At 36.3% G+C, this 16,526-nt stretch overlaps 2 protein-coding genes and 1 long non-coding RNA gene across 5 annotated transcripts; 1 reads left to right on the forward strand and 2 right to left on the reverse strand.

The window, feature by feature from the left end:
• Nucleotides 1-4,145: 4,145 nt before the first annotated feature.
• LOC9316724 (cytochrome P450 CYP82D47) lies at nt 4,146-8,028 on the reverse strand. Of its 3 annotated transcripts, none has more exons than XM_021027076.1 (4): nt 7,652-8,028; nt 5,388-6,228; nt 5,003-5,282; nt 4,157-4,646 (listed from the first exon to the last, which is right to left on the reverse strand). In XM_021027076.1, exons 2-4 carry the CDS (start codon nt 6,210-6,212, stop codon nt 4,273-4,275), a joined length of 1,479 nt encoding a protein of 492 aa, XP_020882735.1. In that variant the 5' UTR covers nt 6,213-6,228; nt 7,652-8,028; the 3' UTR covers nt 4,157-4,272. The 3 variants fall into 3 exon arrangements, with proteins under 3 accessions (XP_002880657.1, XP_020882735.1, XP_020882736.1); XM_021027077.1 differs by having other exon boundaries at nt 7,604-8,028; XM_002880611.2 differs by lacking the exon at nt 7,652-8,028 and having other exon boundaries at nt 4,146-4,646; nt 5,388-6,368.
• A 3,779-nt stretch (nt 8,029-11,807) lies between these two features.
• On the forward strand, nt 11,808-13,265 carry LOC9316725. The gene is made up of 4 exons (XR_002332987.1): nt 11,808-12,227; nt 12,595-12,658; nt 12,771-12,820; nt 12,895-13,265. It is a non-coding gene; the product is annotated as an uncharacterized LOC9316725 (long non-coding RNA).
• A 1,111-nt stretch (nt 13,266-14,376) lies between these two features.
• On the reverse strand, nt 14,377-16,424 carry LOC9314896 (FHA domain-containing protein FHA2). Its single transcript, XM_021027232.1, has 5 exons — nt 15,775-16,424; nt 15,371-15,576; nt 15,131-15,287; nt 14,935-15,066; nt 14,377-14,570 (listed from the first exon to the last, which is right to left on the reverse strand). Exons 1-2 carry the CDS (start codon nt 16,364-16,366, stop codon nt 15,464-15,466), a joined length of 705 nt encoding a protein of 234 aa, XP_020882891.1. The 5' UTR covers nt 16,367-16,424; the 3' UTR covers nt 14,377-14,570; nt 14,935-15,066; nt 15,131-15,287; nt 15,371-15,463.
• Between the last annotated feature and the right edge of the window lie 102 nt (nt 16,425-16,526).

A 16,526-nucleotide genomic window follows, 5' to 3' on the forward strand; every position in this document is an offset into this window, starting at 1 on the left:
GATGACATCGAACGGCATACGTCAGCCTCCCTCACCCCTCTATTTTAGAGGGATACATTGGAGCAAAATCTCTTCTAAAATAGAGAAAATTATTGAGTTGGGCATTGGAGATGGTCTAATAACTTAATAATGTAAGGGCCACGTGATTAAACTTGCCCATCATTAGTGTATTTAAAGAAACTTTTGTTTCAATAACTTGCTTAAATTCATTTTATTTTAAATATTATAGAATTCAAAAAATTATTAGAAAGTCACTATAAAATTTTATGAAAAATAAATTTAGGATGCAACTGATTCGCAGCTCTGGTAAACGTTTTAAAAAGTTTCACACTTTTGTTTGTATGACATTTTCGGTCTTAGAAAAGAATCTCTATCTATGGCTTTTGTTGAGGGTTCTATTATAAAATAGAGGCGTGCTTATATCTTGGTTTAAACTTAAAAGCTAATCGCAACCTTAAATTTTAAATAGCTAACCGGTTCGGTTTGGTTCAGTAAGATGAACCGATTAGTTTAAAGAATTTTTAAGAAAATATAAAAACTTTTAGATTTTTGCAAAACTTTTCCAGTTTTTGGTCCAAACCAAACTACTGAACTGAATCAAGCATTCTACATGTCCCAAAAATTATAAACAAATGTACCAAAATTATTGAAACAGTTAGAGGATTTTTCAACAAAAAACAAATGGGACATATTGCTTCGGTTTCAATCTGGTACCAATAATTTCTTTTTTTTAACATCAAATCATAACTTTATTAATGTGAACCAAAGATTACATTGTTAAAACATAAGGGTATGAACACAATCAAATAGATTTGTAACGAAAAAGCAAAAAAGTTCAAGCGCCGCAATCCGAATGATATGCTTAGTTGCTTTCGTCGTATCCGTCAATCTTGTGTGACTCTCTAGCTTTGGAAACATCTTCTTTTTATCGATGCACCATCTTTTACGCTTTCGAAAGTCAAAGTCTGCGATCCATCCGTTACATCGCAAGACCCTAGATTTGGGAACTCTCCTGAAGAAAGAGATATGAAGTTTTGTGATTGTAGCGTAAACCCATACTTGTTGTTGATCTGATCTTCTGATTCGCATCATAATCGCATCTCCATCCTCCGTTGTGGGTTGATTCCATGGCGGTTTTCGTGGTGGTCGTTGTCTCATTAACAAATCCAAAGAGATTTGTATCAACCATCGAAAAGCCACGAAACAGTGGTCTTCGGAGACTACCATAAAACTAACAAAATATGTTAGTTTCGATAAAAACTCGGGTAATACATACCGGATATGCCTCGGCGACTTCGCCGGAAAAGACCTTCACCACGGAGGACCGGATGAGACATGGTATATAGACTTGAGACTCCCGCAAAACGGTTCCTTTTTCATCGACCAGAGGTATTACCGTCCCATGAGACGGGTTCGCTTCTGCCTTCGGATCTGATATCCACTTGACATGAAAGTGGTGAATGTTTGTTGCCGGTGTAAGCACGAACACGGATAAAGTCACCATCCGAAGGAAAACCATAGATCGGAAGAGATACCGGTGGAAGAAAGTGTCGCCCATCGAAAGAAACAGAGACAGAAAGTAGAACAAAACTAAATAAATAGAAAGGAACCCGACCGACGCCGAAAAGTCCAGCGCTGGCCGGAGAAAATGTCTAACGGCGGCGGTTACTTGTATAAAGTTGCGATTGTCTTTCTAATCGCCCTCTGCGAGATAGTTTATTTTGATTTGGTACCAATAATTTCATCCTCCAAAGTAAGCAACCAATCAAAAGATTAGTTTTAATTATTATTTGGTTGGAAAAACAAACGTGGTAGCAATACTTATGATATGAACCGAACCAAACTTAACAAAGTTCGAATCAAGTTAATTTGGCACATTTTTCATAACTGAAGACACTGAAATTTTGAGTCTAGCCGGACTAAAGTTTCCGATCTCACATCCACCCAAAAAATGAATTTTCATGGTAACATTCAAAAACCAACATAATTAAGTGACAAATACCACCATAACCATTACTCACTCCGTTTCGTTTTAGTTGTCGTTTAAGGTTTTCTCACACAAATTAAGGAAATCATTAAATTTTCTGTTTTACCATTTATTAATATATCTTATAAATTTTTTCATTGGCCAAAACATTAAAACAATAGGGATAATACTGGAATTTTTACCAAACATTTGCATTGAAAACCTAAAACGGCAACTATTACGAAACAAAATTTAAGTCCTAAAACGACAACTAAAACGAAACGGAGGGAGTATTTATTCTCTCTATGTTTGATCCGATATTTTTTTCTTTTCCACCATTGGTACCAAAATAGGTTTATAGACGAACCGACAAACAAAATGTAAAACTCAACCAATCTAATTGTTTGCCACATAAAGTTTTTGCCCCTAAAATAAACAGAACAAGAAAGAAGTTGTGATCTGGAAAATTCACACCCCTAACGAATGAGACAATGTCCACTTGTGACTGCATGAGAATGCGAGAGACCGGCCAATGAGATTAATTTGGGACTTACGTTTGGGGTGACTTACTGATGCGGACATCCAAATCAAATCAAATCAGGAGCATACCAAACCAACCGATACATGTATCAAAGCGGTAGATATATGAAACATTTTGGAGGATTCTTGCCCAAATAGAGTCCTAATCAAGTACAAGGCCTAAGATTAATTATTCACCTGCAAATTAATCCTAAGAAGACTAATAATGGTTCAAGAAGAATCAATGAAGAGTGAGCCGAATCACTATATTGTGGGAATTTGACTGTTGCATTCTTTTTCCCTTATCTAGGTTTTGTCCCAATGGGTTTACCTATAAAGGTTTTTAACGAGGCAACATCAAGTCATCAAGGAATCATATACCAAGCAATTGATTCGAAGATGTTACAAGTACATATAGTTGATGTACTTGCTGACGGACCGGCTGAACTACTCACTGAACTACTTGTTGAATTACCCTCTCAAGTACTGCTCCAAATGAAGCCAAACAAGGAAATCTTCCTTATTCTACACTTGGACGCACCTCAAAGCTACATATGGAAACCAGGATAATATCTAGGCCACACAAGACATGTACCACATGAACTTTGGTACACCTTACCACACAAGAACCCGCAGAGTTACTACTTGCCATATATGGAGCCGAAGAAGATCAACTTGCAATAACTCTTTTCTTCTTTGTTTATGCGCTTGTGTGAGAATCTTGAGACCCTCCAGAAGCTTCCAGGACGTCACAACTATCCTTCCCAAGTTGACAAGATACAAGGCACATCTTACTTGTCTTACTTGGACCGATTCTACACTTAATGGTCCAACGGCCATATTTCCATTAAATGGTGCGATTTGTTTATTTTTTTTAGAGAATTAGAATATTGTAGATGAGCCTATATAAACTCATTATTTCGTTCATTTTAAAACACCCTTGATCATTTTAAAGTAATAAAAACGTTTCTTCTTGTCAAAGTTTGAGTCTTTGTCATTTTGTTCTTCAGTTCTTTGTCAGTGAGTCACTTAGTACTTTAGAAATCTGCGGATTAAACTTGTTGAGTGATTCAACATCTTTCATTCGTTCATTGATCGCCTAAGTCGATTATCCCACTGATTGAGCAAGTCAATCACCACATCTATCCATCGTACCATCCCTGATTCACGAAAGAGTGCTTCAGAGCCAGCTCGTGAATTCCACCCTTCTGCGTGAAAAGCTTTGAATCTCTTGATCATTAAGTGATCTAAAAGTTGGAGTGATTCCAATCTTGTATCACTTACTTCTATAGGCAAGAGACCATCATCACAATATCATATAGTCGAGCTGACTTACTTTTGGTACACTGCACATTTTCCAATGGATGACATGTTGGTTGATGGCTAAGCCGGTGAGCAACTCAACCTTTAACATTTAATGTGATACATTTAATATTCAGTGGCTGCTAGACTTTATGATATGATAACTCTCTGGTTTCAACTTATGCCTGAAGGTGCTCTTCGCAGCTCTTTCATGTCACTGGGGTACCAATCTAGCCCTAGGCCATTTTTGATTGGATTGGCTTTGGTGATGGATAGCCTAAGTCAAAATTCACTCTAATAATATTTATAACAAATACTTTTTCGATTATTTCAACAAATCTATGATACAACAAATTGTGATCACCAGCATATTCAAAATACTTTTATTTTCATGGCATTAATCTTTTACAAATAGCATAACAAATTTGGAATCATGGAACGACCTCGACATTTTTTGTTGAGCTCAATGGCCAACGAACAATGAACTAATTATCAATCCCTATGTGATCAACTTTGTATAGGGATTTATGAAGCCTAGGAGTGATAAAGACTTCAAGAGAAGTGGCTTTGTGATTGACCAATCCATTGCTCTCTGTCATGTCCACATCTTGGCTCGATGGTTTTGCCAAGTCAAAGCTGTGCAAAAACCTAGCTAGGAGATAGTGCACCATCTTCATACCTAGAGGGATCGCGGGGCATGACCTTCGTCCCAAACCGAACGGAAAAAACTTGTAACTCTGCCCACCAACATCCACTTCTCTATTAGATGTCAAGAATCTCTCTGGCTCGAACTGTTCGGGGATGGACCAAACACTTGGATCCCTATGAATCTTCCATGCACTCACCATCAATTGTGTCCCTGAATAGTTAAATGAACTATTTATGTTAGAGATGATAACATTCATTATGATCATATTTGTTGAACTTTAATCTCAGATTAATTGGTAATGTACGTAGAAAAAGTAACATGAATTTTTTTAAGTACTAAGAAGTTTTGGGGCTATGCTCGTACATCCTTCAGGCCATGGACTAGAGCATTGAATATGGTTCTCTCCCAAATGCTACTCAAACCAGCGATTTGTAGGCTTTGCCTCAAATACTTTACCAATTGAGCTATTGGCACTTGGTAACTTATGAAATTTACTAGTTTTATGTGAGATTCAAAACAAAAAAAAAAAAATTAGGTTAATTAAGTCATTTAATCACTTTGATTACCTGCAGGCACATGACAGTTGCAACATGCAATGTCGAAATCTTCCATCACATCTCTGTAAGCAATGAGAGGGACTGGTGGATACAAGCGAAATGTCTCCTTGACAATGGCTTGGAGGTAAACCAAATCTTTGATATCTATCTCTTCCACAACTCTCTCCTTTCCGATTTTACTGTCAAGCTCCTCCTGAGCTTTCCTCAATACATGCGGATTGTTCAACAGCAAAGATACAGCCCAAACCAGAACCACAATGGCCGTCTCGCTCCCAGCCAATACCAAGTTCTTGCACCCAAAAAAGTTCACAATTAATATAAATTACATGATTATAAACATTTATGACTACTCCAACCCGGAATTTGAGGATATTATAGTTTATATAGGTCTTACGAGGCAGATGGCTTTGATTTTCGTGTGAGTATCGCTCAAACCCGGAATCTTGTCTTGTCCCAATGTCTCAATGAGTATATCCAAGTAGTCATTTACACTCCTACCGTGATCACTCCTCTTGTTCTTGTGTTCTTCAACCCAACGTTCAGTAATTTTATCCAACTCTTTAGCCGTTCTCTTCATTCCTCTCTTGATCTTCCACTCCAACAAACCTAGAGCCGGTGCCACATCAGACAACAAAAATAGTGAGAAGTAATCTAAAAACTCGCGAATCAGCTTCCCGCATCTCCTAGCTTCTTTCACTTCGCAGTTAGGGTATTCACCAAAGTATCTCTTCCCCGCGACCATCATCAATGAGATGTTCGCGGTTAGATCTATGAACTCTTGCTTCATGTCCACCAAGACTCCTTCTTTAGGCTTACCTCTTTGCTCCCACCTACCGTATAAATTTCCAAATGCCAAGTCAGCCTCACGGGCTCTACTAAACATGAGCATATCAATTCCCGAGGTCGAAAAAAGCTCGGATGCTGCGATCTTCCGCATCTCTCTCCAGTAAAGACCATAAGGACTAAAGGTCAAGAACGAGTCGTTGTAGCCAAGAATCTTAGACGCAGTAAGTTCTGGCCGTTCTAGTAGCTTGTCGTGGACCGTGTAGATCTCTTTGGCGACCTCTTTGCTGTTTATGACCATGACGTTGAGAGAGCCAAGCTTTGCCATGAACACCGGTCCATAGACGTCAGCCATTGCCCCAAACGTAACGTGAGTTGGGTTTACGGTGTCAAATAGATGTAAATGGCCGAGCAATGGCCACGCTCCGGGGATCATAGGTGCCGTATTCGTCCTGTTCTTGGGACGAAGCAGAGACTTTATTAAGCATGAAACAGAGAAAATAAAGAGAGCAGAGAGAAGAAAAAGCTGAGTTAGATCCATGTATGGCTGATTTGTTTTTTGTTTGAGGTACTTGTTGCAAGCCTTTATTATATATATATATAATAAGTTTTCACCAACTCCTACATTATTTTATAAATATTTTGTTTTTTGAATAATTTTGCGAAATGGATGTTTTTCTTAAACATAATTGTGATCCTGGACTCCTGGTACGGGTACATTCACTATAATTGTGAGAATACGCCTATTTTGCTATACACGTCTCAATGCATCTCTCTTATATCCCTACCCAAACATCTTATTAAGTAAAAATTGTCAATAAGAAAAAAAATTAGTTCCTCCTTTCCTTTTGTATGAAGATAAAAGTATACTCAAGGAAAAAAACTTTCTCTCTATCATTTTCTTAAACTTTTACTCCTTCTCTTTTTCCTCTAAATCTTTTTAATTGGACTTGTTACGACGACAACATATTTATTTTTAAAAATTTTAATCTGAATCTAAAAAGTTCAATTTTATGGATATGTAGCTCTTTATTTTACTTTATCTGAATACGATGGTGTACAAAATAATATACAAAGTCGGTGTACGATAATAATGTAAAAAATGGTTTACAAGATCCAAGATGGTGTGCAAACGACAGTTACAGTGGTATATCACTATATGATATGGTTGTGTACGACGATAATGTAAAAGGTGATATAAAGACGGTTGTGTATGATACATTGGTGTACATAAATGATGTAAGAAGTAGTATACGGGATATGACGGTATACAATATGGTGTAAAAAGTATTATTTTACAAATCTCAAAAATATTTACCAATATTGTAACCATTAACCTCAAAATATAATTGAAATCATAAAAGAAAAATTATTATTGAACAATATAAAATATTCCGTTTACATACAAATTATTGCAAAATGCTTAATTGAATACGCATTCCGTCAATCCAAACAAACAAATTAATCCTACTTAGTGTAACTTATTAACACTAGTCTGAATTCTAATTGGTTTAATAAAAAGACAAGAAATAACTAAATATAACAACTCAAAGATGACTTATTGATAAATTAAAAGCTTACTAAATTTCAAAATTCCCAAGAACCCCAAAATAAATAAAAACTCTTTTATACCGTATGCTGCGTGGAAATAATCATCCTCGAAACTAATTATGCCTATAAAATTTCTTCAAATCCTTAAAAATTTCCGACTAAACAAATTTGTTTTGACGTAAAAACAATAACATATGTAAACGCCGAGATAAGTATAATTGTTGTCTCGTGAGTGAAGAGAATCTAAGAAGGCAAATCTTGTAAAGTGTTGCTTACTTGTTTCCTGGTCTGTTCTTTATCCTTCTCTAATGATAAGTTCCAAACCTTGTAAATTAGGACGCCGAATGAAACTTTTCAGTTTTTAAGCTTAGAGTATTGTAAAGAAAAACTTTCAGTTTCTTCTTGCTCCGCATCTCTTTTTTTTTTTTTTGCTAAATATGTTAATATCATTATAATGAAAAATAGGCTTTACAAAAGAGTAGAACCTACGAAAGAGTAGCCGAGGCAAAAAGAATAAAAACAAGGCTACAATAGAATTAGGAAAGATTTGGGATGCTTATCGAATCCAAAGAATAAAAACAAGGCTACAATAAAAACAAGGCTATCCGCATCTCTCTGTTTCAAGTTTTTGTTCCGAGAATGTTTGTGAAAGTTCTTGAAAAACTAGTACATATTTTCCTTACACTTCCACACCATAATACATACAAACTTATATAGAGAGTAAGCTAACTACTCTCTAATTTTACTAACAACTACACAACCACTCCCACTAGTCTTAGTTTTTACTAGACTTGAACAACTCCAATAGCTTAAGCAGACTAATAAGTCTATCTTGTTTAGCTTCACTGATTTCCTTACTTGGTTTGAATACAAAATAAGCATTACTCAACATAGAGTCATCATAGACTTCTTATATGGGATGATTGGCGGTTGAGCAACTGAAAGCGTTGAGAATATATGAGCGCTTCATTGAATCAATTTGCATGGTTTATGAATTATGACAATACATGTTTCCAACGCTCAACGCATCACATGGTTCAACTGTTTAGTATATAGACAAAAAATCTCTCTTTAGAATCACAACCCGTATCAACAGTGTTTTTAGGCCACGAACCGACGATCTTTACAGATATATTTGTATATATATTGCTATTATTAGTAGATAAAAATATGTTATGTTATTTTTATATTAAACTAGATTAGGACCCGTCCGATATACGAATTTAAATTTTTTAATTCAATTAAATTTAATAAAAAGATGAGTGTAGAGTCAAGATGGCTAACACTCTCGGGGGTAACAGTTTTGATGCGCAACAAGGACGTTGCGGTCTATTAGTGGGCTAAATTGTAACATCCCGATTTCAAGAAATATGGTGGTGCATGAAGAGATGTTTAAAATAATATATTTGGTCACCTATGTCACCAAAAAGCACTTATCTTTTCAGTCAAACATATGGAGAGAACTCTATAGATAAGCGTGTTTGAGGTGGAACAATTTCAGGATGGATGACCTTCCAGGCAGTGATTTTTGGAACTGTGTGAGTGAAGACAAAACACTGAAAAAGATCATGTGGTGATTTGTAGGGTCGGTAAACAAGTCTTTAAAGCCTCACGGATATAGCGTACTAACTGTCGGAAGATGGTTGGCGCACAGACCGAGAGTGTAACATCCCGAACCCAGAATGGGGGGGGGGGGTGGTGTCGATCGACACCAGATGGTGTCGCTCGACACCAATAATTTCTGGTTTGACCGGTTCGCTTTAAATCACTAGTTTAGTCAGGAACTGATTGGGAAAAACCCTAGGTCTCATTTTAAAAACGACACATCCTCCTCTCTCTCCATTCTTTGAGTGTTTGGTCGTTCCAGAGAAGAGAGAAAGAGAGAGTTGGCCTTGTGGTTGATCTAAAGAGGAAAGAGAATGGTTTGAGTGAGTTAAGGAGAGAAGAAAAGCTTGTTTTTGGTGTTAGCAAGAGGAGGAGGAGTAGATCAGCGGCTGTGGGTTGAGAGAAGGTTGTTGTGGTACTGGTTGGTGCTGTTCTTTGTCTCAAATCAGTCCTAAATCGAGGTGAGTGCGTGACCATGGCTTACCTAAGCAAGTTGGGGAAGTTTTGATGCTTTGTTTGAGTGTATAGGTTTATTGAGAATGATATGAGGTGTGATTGTTGGTTGATATGATCCGGTATGCTTGTACTCGTGCCTTGGATCGTGAGAGACTCGACATAGGCAGCAGAGAGCCGAGCTGGGAGAGGCGAAGTGCATTTTCCAGGTCTGCTGCGGCGTCGGTGTCGATCGACACCAAGGGTGTCGGTCGACACCACTCGGATATCTGGTGACGATCGACACTAGAAGGGTGTCGGTCGACACCAGGTCTGGCTGGTAGTTTTTCAGCTTCCTAAAATTGCCTGGTTTGATTTGTTGATTGGTTTTGTTTTGCTGTCTTGATTTTTCTATCTTGCTTATGTGTATAGCCGGTTGATGGGAGGATCACATCACTAAGTATTTGTGATAATACTTATGCATCTCTTTCTTTATGGTGCAGATAAAGAAAAAGTGTGACGTGGAATCATGACAAGGAAGAGCGGATGATCTAGGAACTCTTTTTGTTGCGTTTTATTATGTTATTGGAACCCGTTTTAGAGTTATGCTAGGATTGCTGGTTATTTCTAGATATATTGGTTGGATTGTTTATTTTTAAGAAATTGCAATTTGACTTGCTGGTTGCTGTTGTTCTATTGGTTGATTTAATTAAGTATTTATGAGGATATTTAATTATGTTTAAAAAAAAACCGGGTCGGGGCTTCACAATTGGTATCAGAGCCTTTACGCTCCTAGGACGGTTTAGAAAATTTAATTGGAACTGATTGAATTTTCGTGATGTGTGATGTTAAAACGGTGGTTGTTTGTGCTGGAAAAAATTGATTATGAGTAGTTGGTCAATTTGAATGAGCATGGAGTCTTAGAATCCTCCTCTTCGAGCCTTCAATGAGATTCCACGGTAAGTTGTTTTGTATTTTTGGTATGATGTCTTGGTGTATTTAGTTTATGCTTGTGAAAGTGCAATTTGATGTCGGAGCTAGAGGTTATGGATGGGGACGTGGTCGAACCCGCATGGATCTGGTAGCGGGTGAGGGTGTGGCACAGAGTGCTACAGTTGAGCAGGTCGTGGATTTGCATGTAGATCAGGAGGGGTCTGAGGGTTTGGCCAAAAAATGACAAAAGTCATGTAGCAAATATATAATGTTCAGTCTGATGTTATTTTTTAAATTTTTTTTTAGTCTTAAGTTATTTAGTGTATATTCTATAATTCCTTATAAGATTTTCTCTTTTTGTTGAGGATATTTCATATTAATAAGTAAAGTTACATGACATGGATATAGACGGTCTCATATTTTCTCTTCTTTTATTGTCACAATTTTATTATGACGTCAAACTTTTCTAAACAAAATCATATATTTACGTATCTCATACTATATGTTTACATATTATACATATATATCGCTCATATATTTACGTAACTATATAGTTTTATCTTTTTTTATTGTCATAGTTTTGTTTGCATCTTCCCCACATTGAATTTATAAGATGTAACACACTATTATGATGGATGTAAATAACTTATTAAAATTCAATAATACAACATATGAATATTTATGACTTCATAACTTATAATAAGCAAAAAATTATATAATTTTATAAATAGGCCAATATTTATATTAGATGATTTAATAATTAGTATAACATAACTACAATTAATGTTTTATATTGCGTATTATGCTAATAAATATATATTTAAAAATAATTATGCTGTATTTTTTAAAATATACTCCCTCCGTTTCGTTTTAGTTGTCGTTTAAGGTTTTCTCACACAAATTAAGAAAACCATTAAATTTTATGTTTTACCCTTTATTAAGATATTTTATAATTTTTTCATTGGTCAAAACATTAAAACAGTAGAGATACAACTGAAATTTTTACAAAACATTTGCATTGAAAACCTAAAACAACAACTATTATGAAACAAAATTTAAATCCTAAAACGACAACTAAACTAAAACGGAGGGAGTATATGTTAATAGAATTTTAGTTAACCTTACAAAAATAAAATAAAAATATTAAGAATGATAATCTCGACCGGCAATCCGTGCAACGCACGGGTTCATATCTAGTATAATATATACTAGAGCTAATGCATTTCAAAAATAATTCAAAAATATCTAAGTTAATCTGTTTATATAATGAAAAATTGACAATGATGGGTTAGTCAAATAGATTTTTTATTCGGTTTAATTCGGCAGAATTTTAGATAATTGAGTAAACCAAATACATCGAACCGATAAACCGGATGCATTACATCTTCAGAGAAGGTAATTTAACTAGAGCTAATATTTTACCATAAGAAGGAGACCAAGGCTAGTTTGCCACTGAACCGGAAATGAGAATCACGACTGCCACTTTAGAGTCTGAATGCCATCCATAGAGTGGATAATACACTTATACCCTTAATGATTTATCTGATTTAATTAAAAACAAAAACAAAATTGAAATCGAGTTGAGGGAGAGAAATCTCAAACTCGATCCAATCTCAACATTTTCCATCTCTGTCATCTCTCCCCTGACACGCTGAAGATTCCCCGGAGCTGCTGAGAGCTCGATTATTTGGCCGTCATCTGTTACTTGTTAGATTTGCTTCTCCTTGTTCACTTTCTTGATTTTGTATCTAAGAATTCGTCTCTCTGCCTCCTCCGATCTCTCTCCCTCTCGCCGTGGATTGAGATGGAGAGCTTACCAACGACGGTCTCTGCTAAATCAGACCGGCGAGGTAGGCCTTCTAAGTCTCAGAACACCTCCAAGCCCTCTCTTATCTTAGCCTTCTTCTCCTGTCTAGCTTGGCTCTGGCCGGTACGTCCCTTTTTTCTCCATTTCCGACTGATTTCAATTCCTGTGAGTATTCAAATCTCATTGATTCTAGATTTGTTCTTCTGTCGGAATTGAATTGTTTAGAGTTTTGAAGATCGTGATGGTGATGGAACATTGTTTTCATAGTTGTTGATAGATCTCGAAGATGCTAGATTCTTCCGTTTTTCTACATTTTTCCACAGATTTGTTGCCAGTCTAGATTTCTATAATTTCAGATATAATTGTATTGCAATGTGTATTTTGGGTTTGAGTTCCATTACAGTAATCTACCAATCCCAAGCTCAAATTCGATCACTGGATCGGTATCAATTGGTTCTGATCTCTAATATGGTGTTGTTCTTACCTTTAGGTTGTGGCAAGATGCACAGTACAGAGCAGCACTCAATACTGTGCTTAAGAAGAATTATGATCAGGTTGGTCTTTCTTGTGCCTCTCTTGAATAGAAGAAACCAGTATTCATTCAAACGGGTCATTTTCACTAATCAAATGTTTTGTCTTTTCATCATGTTCTTGTGGAGTATATAGAGGCCTAAGGTTCTTACGGTGGAGGACAAGCTGCTAGCCCTTGGATGCAAGTAAGTTGGATTCTTTTCTCATAACATGTTTTTCTGTTCTGCATGTACTAATACACAATGTAACTGTTTTATAGAGATCTTGAGAGGAGAATTGTTGAAACTGGAATGGAGTTGGCACATGCAAAGAGTCAAGTAACGTTGAATTGAATGTTTGTAAAGCCGGTGGATGGTTGGCGTCTCTTTGTGTAGCAGGGTTCATAGCTATTGCAGTGAGAAAAATGGTGAAAACCAAGTAACGTTGGTTAGATAGAGACTAGATTTGGTTATTATATTATTGCTAACGACGTTGTACTTTGGGTATTTTAATTTCAAAGTAAATATATGATATTGTGGAAGGTAAATTATTATTACAACTTGGTTCGACTAGGTACAACTAAGAACATATTTGTATACGTATGTGTACTATAAACAAATAATTTTAAATAATTAAAACTCGAATTTATCATTTTCCTAATCTATAATATTAGTTCACTAGTTAAATTACGTTCATTGTATTATAATTTTTATTAAATTATAAATTAAGATTTCCCTTATTTCCTTCGTACCACACAGAACGACTACTTCCAGATGAATGCAATCGCGGATTTTGTATCCTATTTCCGATGGAGAGAAGTTGTTGTGATCTTTGTGGATGATGAGTATGGTAGGAACGGGATATCTGTATTAGGCGATGTTTTAGCAAAGAAACGTGCCAAGATCTCATACAAGGCTGGGTACAACTAGATTGACCGACTAGTACAACTAAGACCATAAATATATTGGGTACAGCTAAAACTATAACTATAACCATATATGTATCAGTATATGTACTTGTCGTATTCATACAACTATGTTCAACTGGGTATAATTAGGTTTTGACAAGGTACAACTAAGACCATAAATGTATCCGTATGTGTATTCAACAAATAAGAAAAACGATAAATTAGAGTTAACAAGGATTCCAAAAACATGTTGAACTAAAAAAGAAACAATTTTAAATAAAGAAAACTTGAATTTATCATTTTCCTAGTGCATACTATTGTTTTCATATGAAACACTCCTTATAGTACAAGGAACACTTTGTAGGTGATCACTTCTTTTGATGCAAAATAGGTGAAAATTATGATTTCGTACAAATTGTATTATGAAAACTTCTTAGATGATAATTAATAGTGTAACAACATATGTCCAACTTAAAATTACTAATTTTTATTAAAGTCCAACTGAAAATACGCAAAAATCGCCAAAGTCCAACTATGAACATGTGAGTACAACTGGACAACTAATACAACTATGTTTAAAACAAAACAATTTTTTATTAATATCATGCTGTCTTTGGTCCACTTTATCACACGTGTGATGATTTAAAAATAATATCCCGCCGCCAAAAATGATGCTTACGTGGATCATATTTAATTTTTTTTTTTTTTTGCTTCTTTGAAATTTATTAAAAATTGTTTTTTAAAATGTTATTTTTAATTGTCTCAGTTGTACCAAAGTGATCTAGTTGTACTTTCTTATAAGTAATCCATACATATAGTTGTACCTAAATAGACTAGTTGTACCTACAAAACCAGTTGAACATAAATATAATCTAAATATTTTTTTGGTTTACAAAAATACGAAGTCATATGTTCTTAATCCACAACACAACAAAATACAAAAATGAAATACAAAAACATAAGTCATGTGCAATCTTAATCCACAAGTACGTGCAGACTTGACTTGTGCGCTTTCTTTCCAGTTCTTGATCTAAATATACCAGTTGTACCTAAATAAACGATTGCATACAATATGATACATATAAATGAAAAGCTTAATCGAAAACATAAGTCATGTGTTGCCATGGGCATTAGTCACTAACATAATCATATGATTTAATCTTTTTGCATCTACCCAAAATCAAGCAAAAAGTATTACACAAAATCAAGCAAAAGAGATGGCAACATATCAGTTTCCCATTCCACAACACAAACCTTGGCACAGTAGGATCTCTCAACACCAAAAGGAGCTATATAAGATTACAATGTTTTTTATTCCAGCCTCTTCAAATGTGACATTTAAAACTAACTACTCATGGATTTAAGCAGAATTTGGCATAAGTTGGTAAAACTCAAGACTGATGATACACTGACCTTAAGGCCACTTCGGCGAACACCGTATCTTACTTTCTTCTCGAAACATCTAGAATTCCTCTTCTTCCGAAACCTATCCAAGGATTGTGCCCGTTGCGGAAGGTTACAGCGGTTCTGGTATTCTACAACATGCTAAAAATAACAACAAAATGACAAAGGTGGAATCGAGATGATTCTGCTGAGCTAGTTCCATCACCTGCGGACCAGGAGCAAGCTCAGTAGAACCACTTAATGTTCTGTAACATCCCTACAGCTTATTCCACCACCCAAAATGCTATCAAGATCAGAGCAAGATGTAGTAATGCGCGGCAAAGACTCCTCCTCGTGAAGCATATCCCAAGCATTCTTTGCTCCTTTGTTTGTTAGAAAGTTCAAAAAGAGAATCCTTCAGTGAATCATTTAAGAAGAAAAGCCCAATGGAGCTCCAAGGAGTTACCATTTATGAGAGAACGGCTTCCATTGCAAGAACTGGATCCTGAGGATTGATTAGCCAGCCTCAAAATCTCAAATGCTTCCTCCTCTGTGATATTTACATCTGCTCACACACCAAGTATAACAAAGATGACACATATTTCCACAAAAAACACACACACAAATACCTTTGATCATCAGCTTGACGATCTACCTTTGATCTCTTCTTCTCTGCACACATGAAGCAGATACAATGTCGTGGGGTCACTATCATTCAATCCAAGTCTAACAAGGTTCAAGTAGCAATCACTACAATAAAACTTATACTCAAAGTCTAAAACAAGCCTGATTTGATCAAGTAAGCATCATAATCTGAAACATATCTAGTTGCCCAGTGAAATTAAGCTATCATGAGCAATCTGGTTTTACCTCCGGAAGCATATACTACTTCATATCCATCTCTCCTTGTTTTCTTTTCACTTCCCCTGATATCCTCCTCATCGTCGTCGACATCATCATCTTCAACATCGAACTCATACAACTCTCTACTCCGGACGGCCTTCTTACCCGACCCGGAACCTGGACCCGAATGATAGTTGTGGTACGGAACAACACTAGTCTGCCCTGAGACGTGGTGCCTGGGTCCCAATGGCCCGTCTAGGATACTCCGAACCGGAAGCAGGAAGTAAAACTCTTTGTCACCAATCTGCAAAAGGTCTTGTGAATCGAGCTTGACGTTAGGATTCCCAGGGAGATGGAGGACACCTTCAACGAAGCAGCCATTTTTGCCAAGGACCTCGAGAGAGAAGCGTCGTCTAGTGAAGTCATAGAAGATCCGAGCGTGGTTACGCGAAATGTTCATCCCGCCGCCGAGAGATGAGAGATCAACGTCGACGGTCGCTTTCTTAGAATTCCGGCCGAGTATAATGGAGTAAGACTGCATATAGTATTCGAAATCCTCACCTTGAAGCTTCGCAAATCCAACCTCCACATCGCTTCCGCCTCCAACAGCCGTAGCCATGACGTGAAATTCGCCGATCAAAAAGGATCAAGACCGTTAGATTCGAATCCTCTGTTCCAATAGCAAGGGAAAAAATGAGAAATTAGGAATTTGATTTTTGGGTTTTTGGTCTTTTCATAATTTTCTGATTTAAATTGCTTTATTTTTAATTCTCTCAGAA

This window comes from Arabidopsis lyrata, assembly GCF_000004255.2.
Source record: "Arabidopsis lyrata subsp. lyrata unplaced genomic scaffold ARALYscaffold_4, whole genome shotgun sequence".
Taxonomy (NCBI): Eukaryota; Viridiplantae; Streptophyta; class Magnoliopsida; order Brassicales; family Brassicaceae; genus Arabidopsis; species Arabidopsis lyrata.

Coding starts and splice junctions, on each gene's coding strand:
- LOC9316724 (XM_002880611.2), bottom strand. CDS start 6,317: ATGGATCTAACTCAGCTTTTTCTTCTCTCTGCTCTCTTTATTTTCTCT. Junction 5,283..5,387: donor AAATCAAAGCCATCTGCCTC/GTAAGACCTATA, acceptor TTTGGGTGCAAG/AACTTGGTATTGGCTGGGAG. Junction 4,647..5,002: donor CAACTGTCATGTGCCTGCAG/GTAATCAAAGTG, acceptor TTAACTATTCAG/GGACACAATTGATGGTGAGT.
- LOC9314896 (XM_021027232.1), bottom strand. CDS start 16,366: ATGGCTACGGCTGTTGGAGGCGGAAGCGATGTGGAGGTTGGATTTGCG. Junction 15,577..15,774: donor AGTAGTATATGCTTCCGGAG/GTAAAACCAGAT, acceptor TCATGTGTGCAG/AGAAGAAGAGATCAAAGGTA.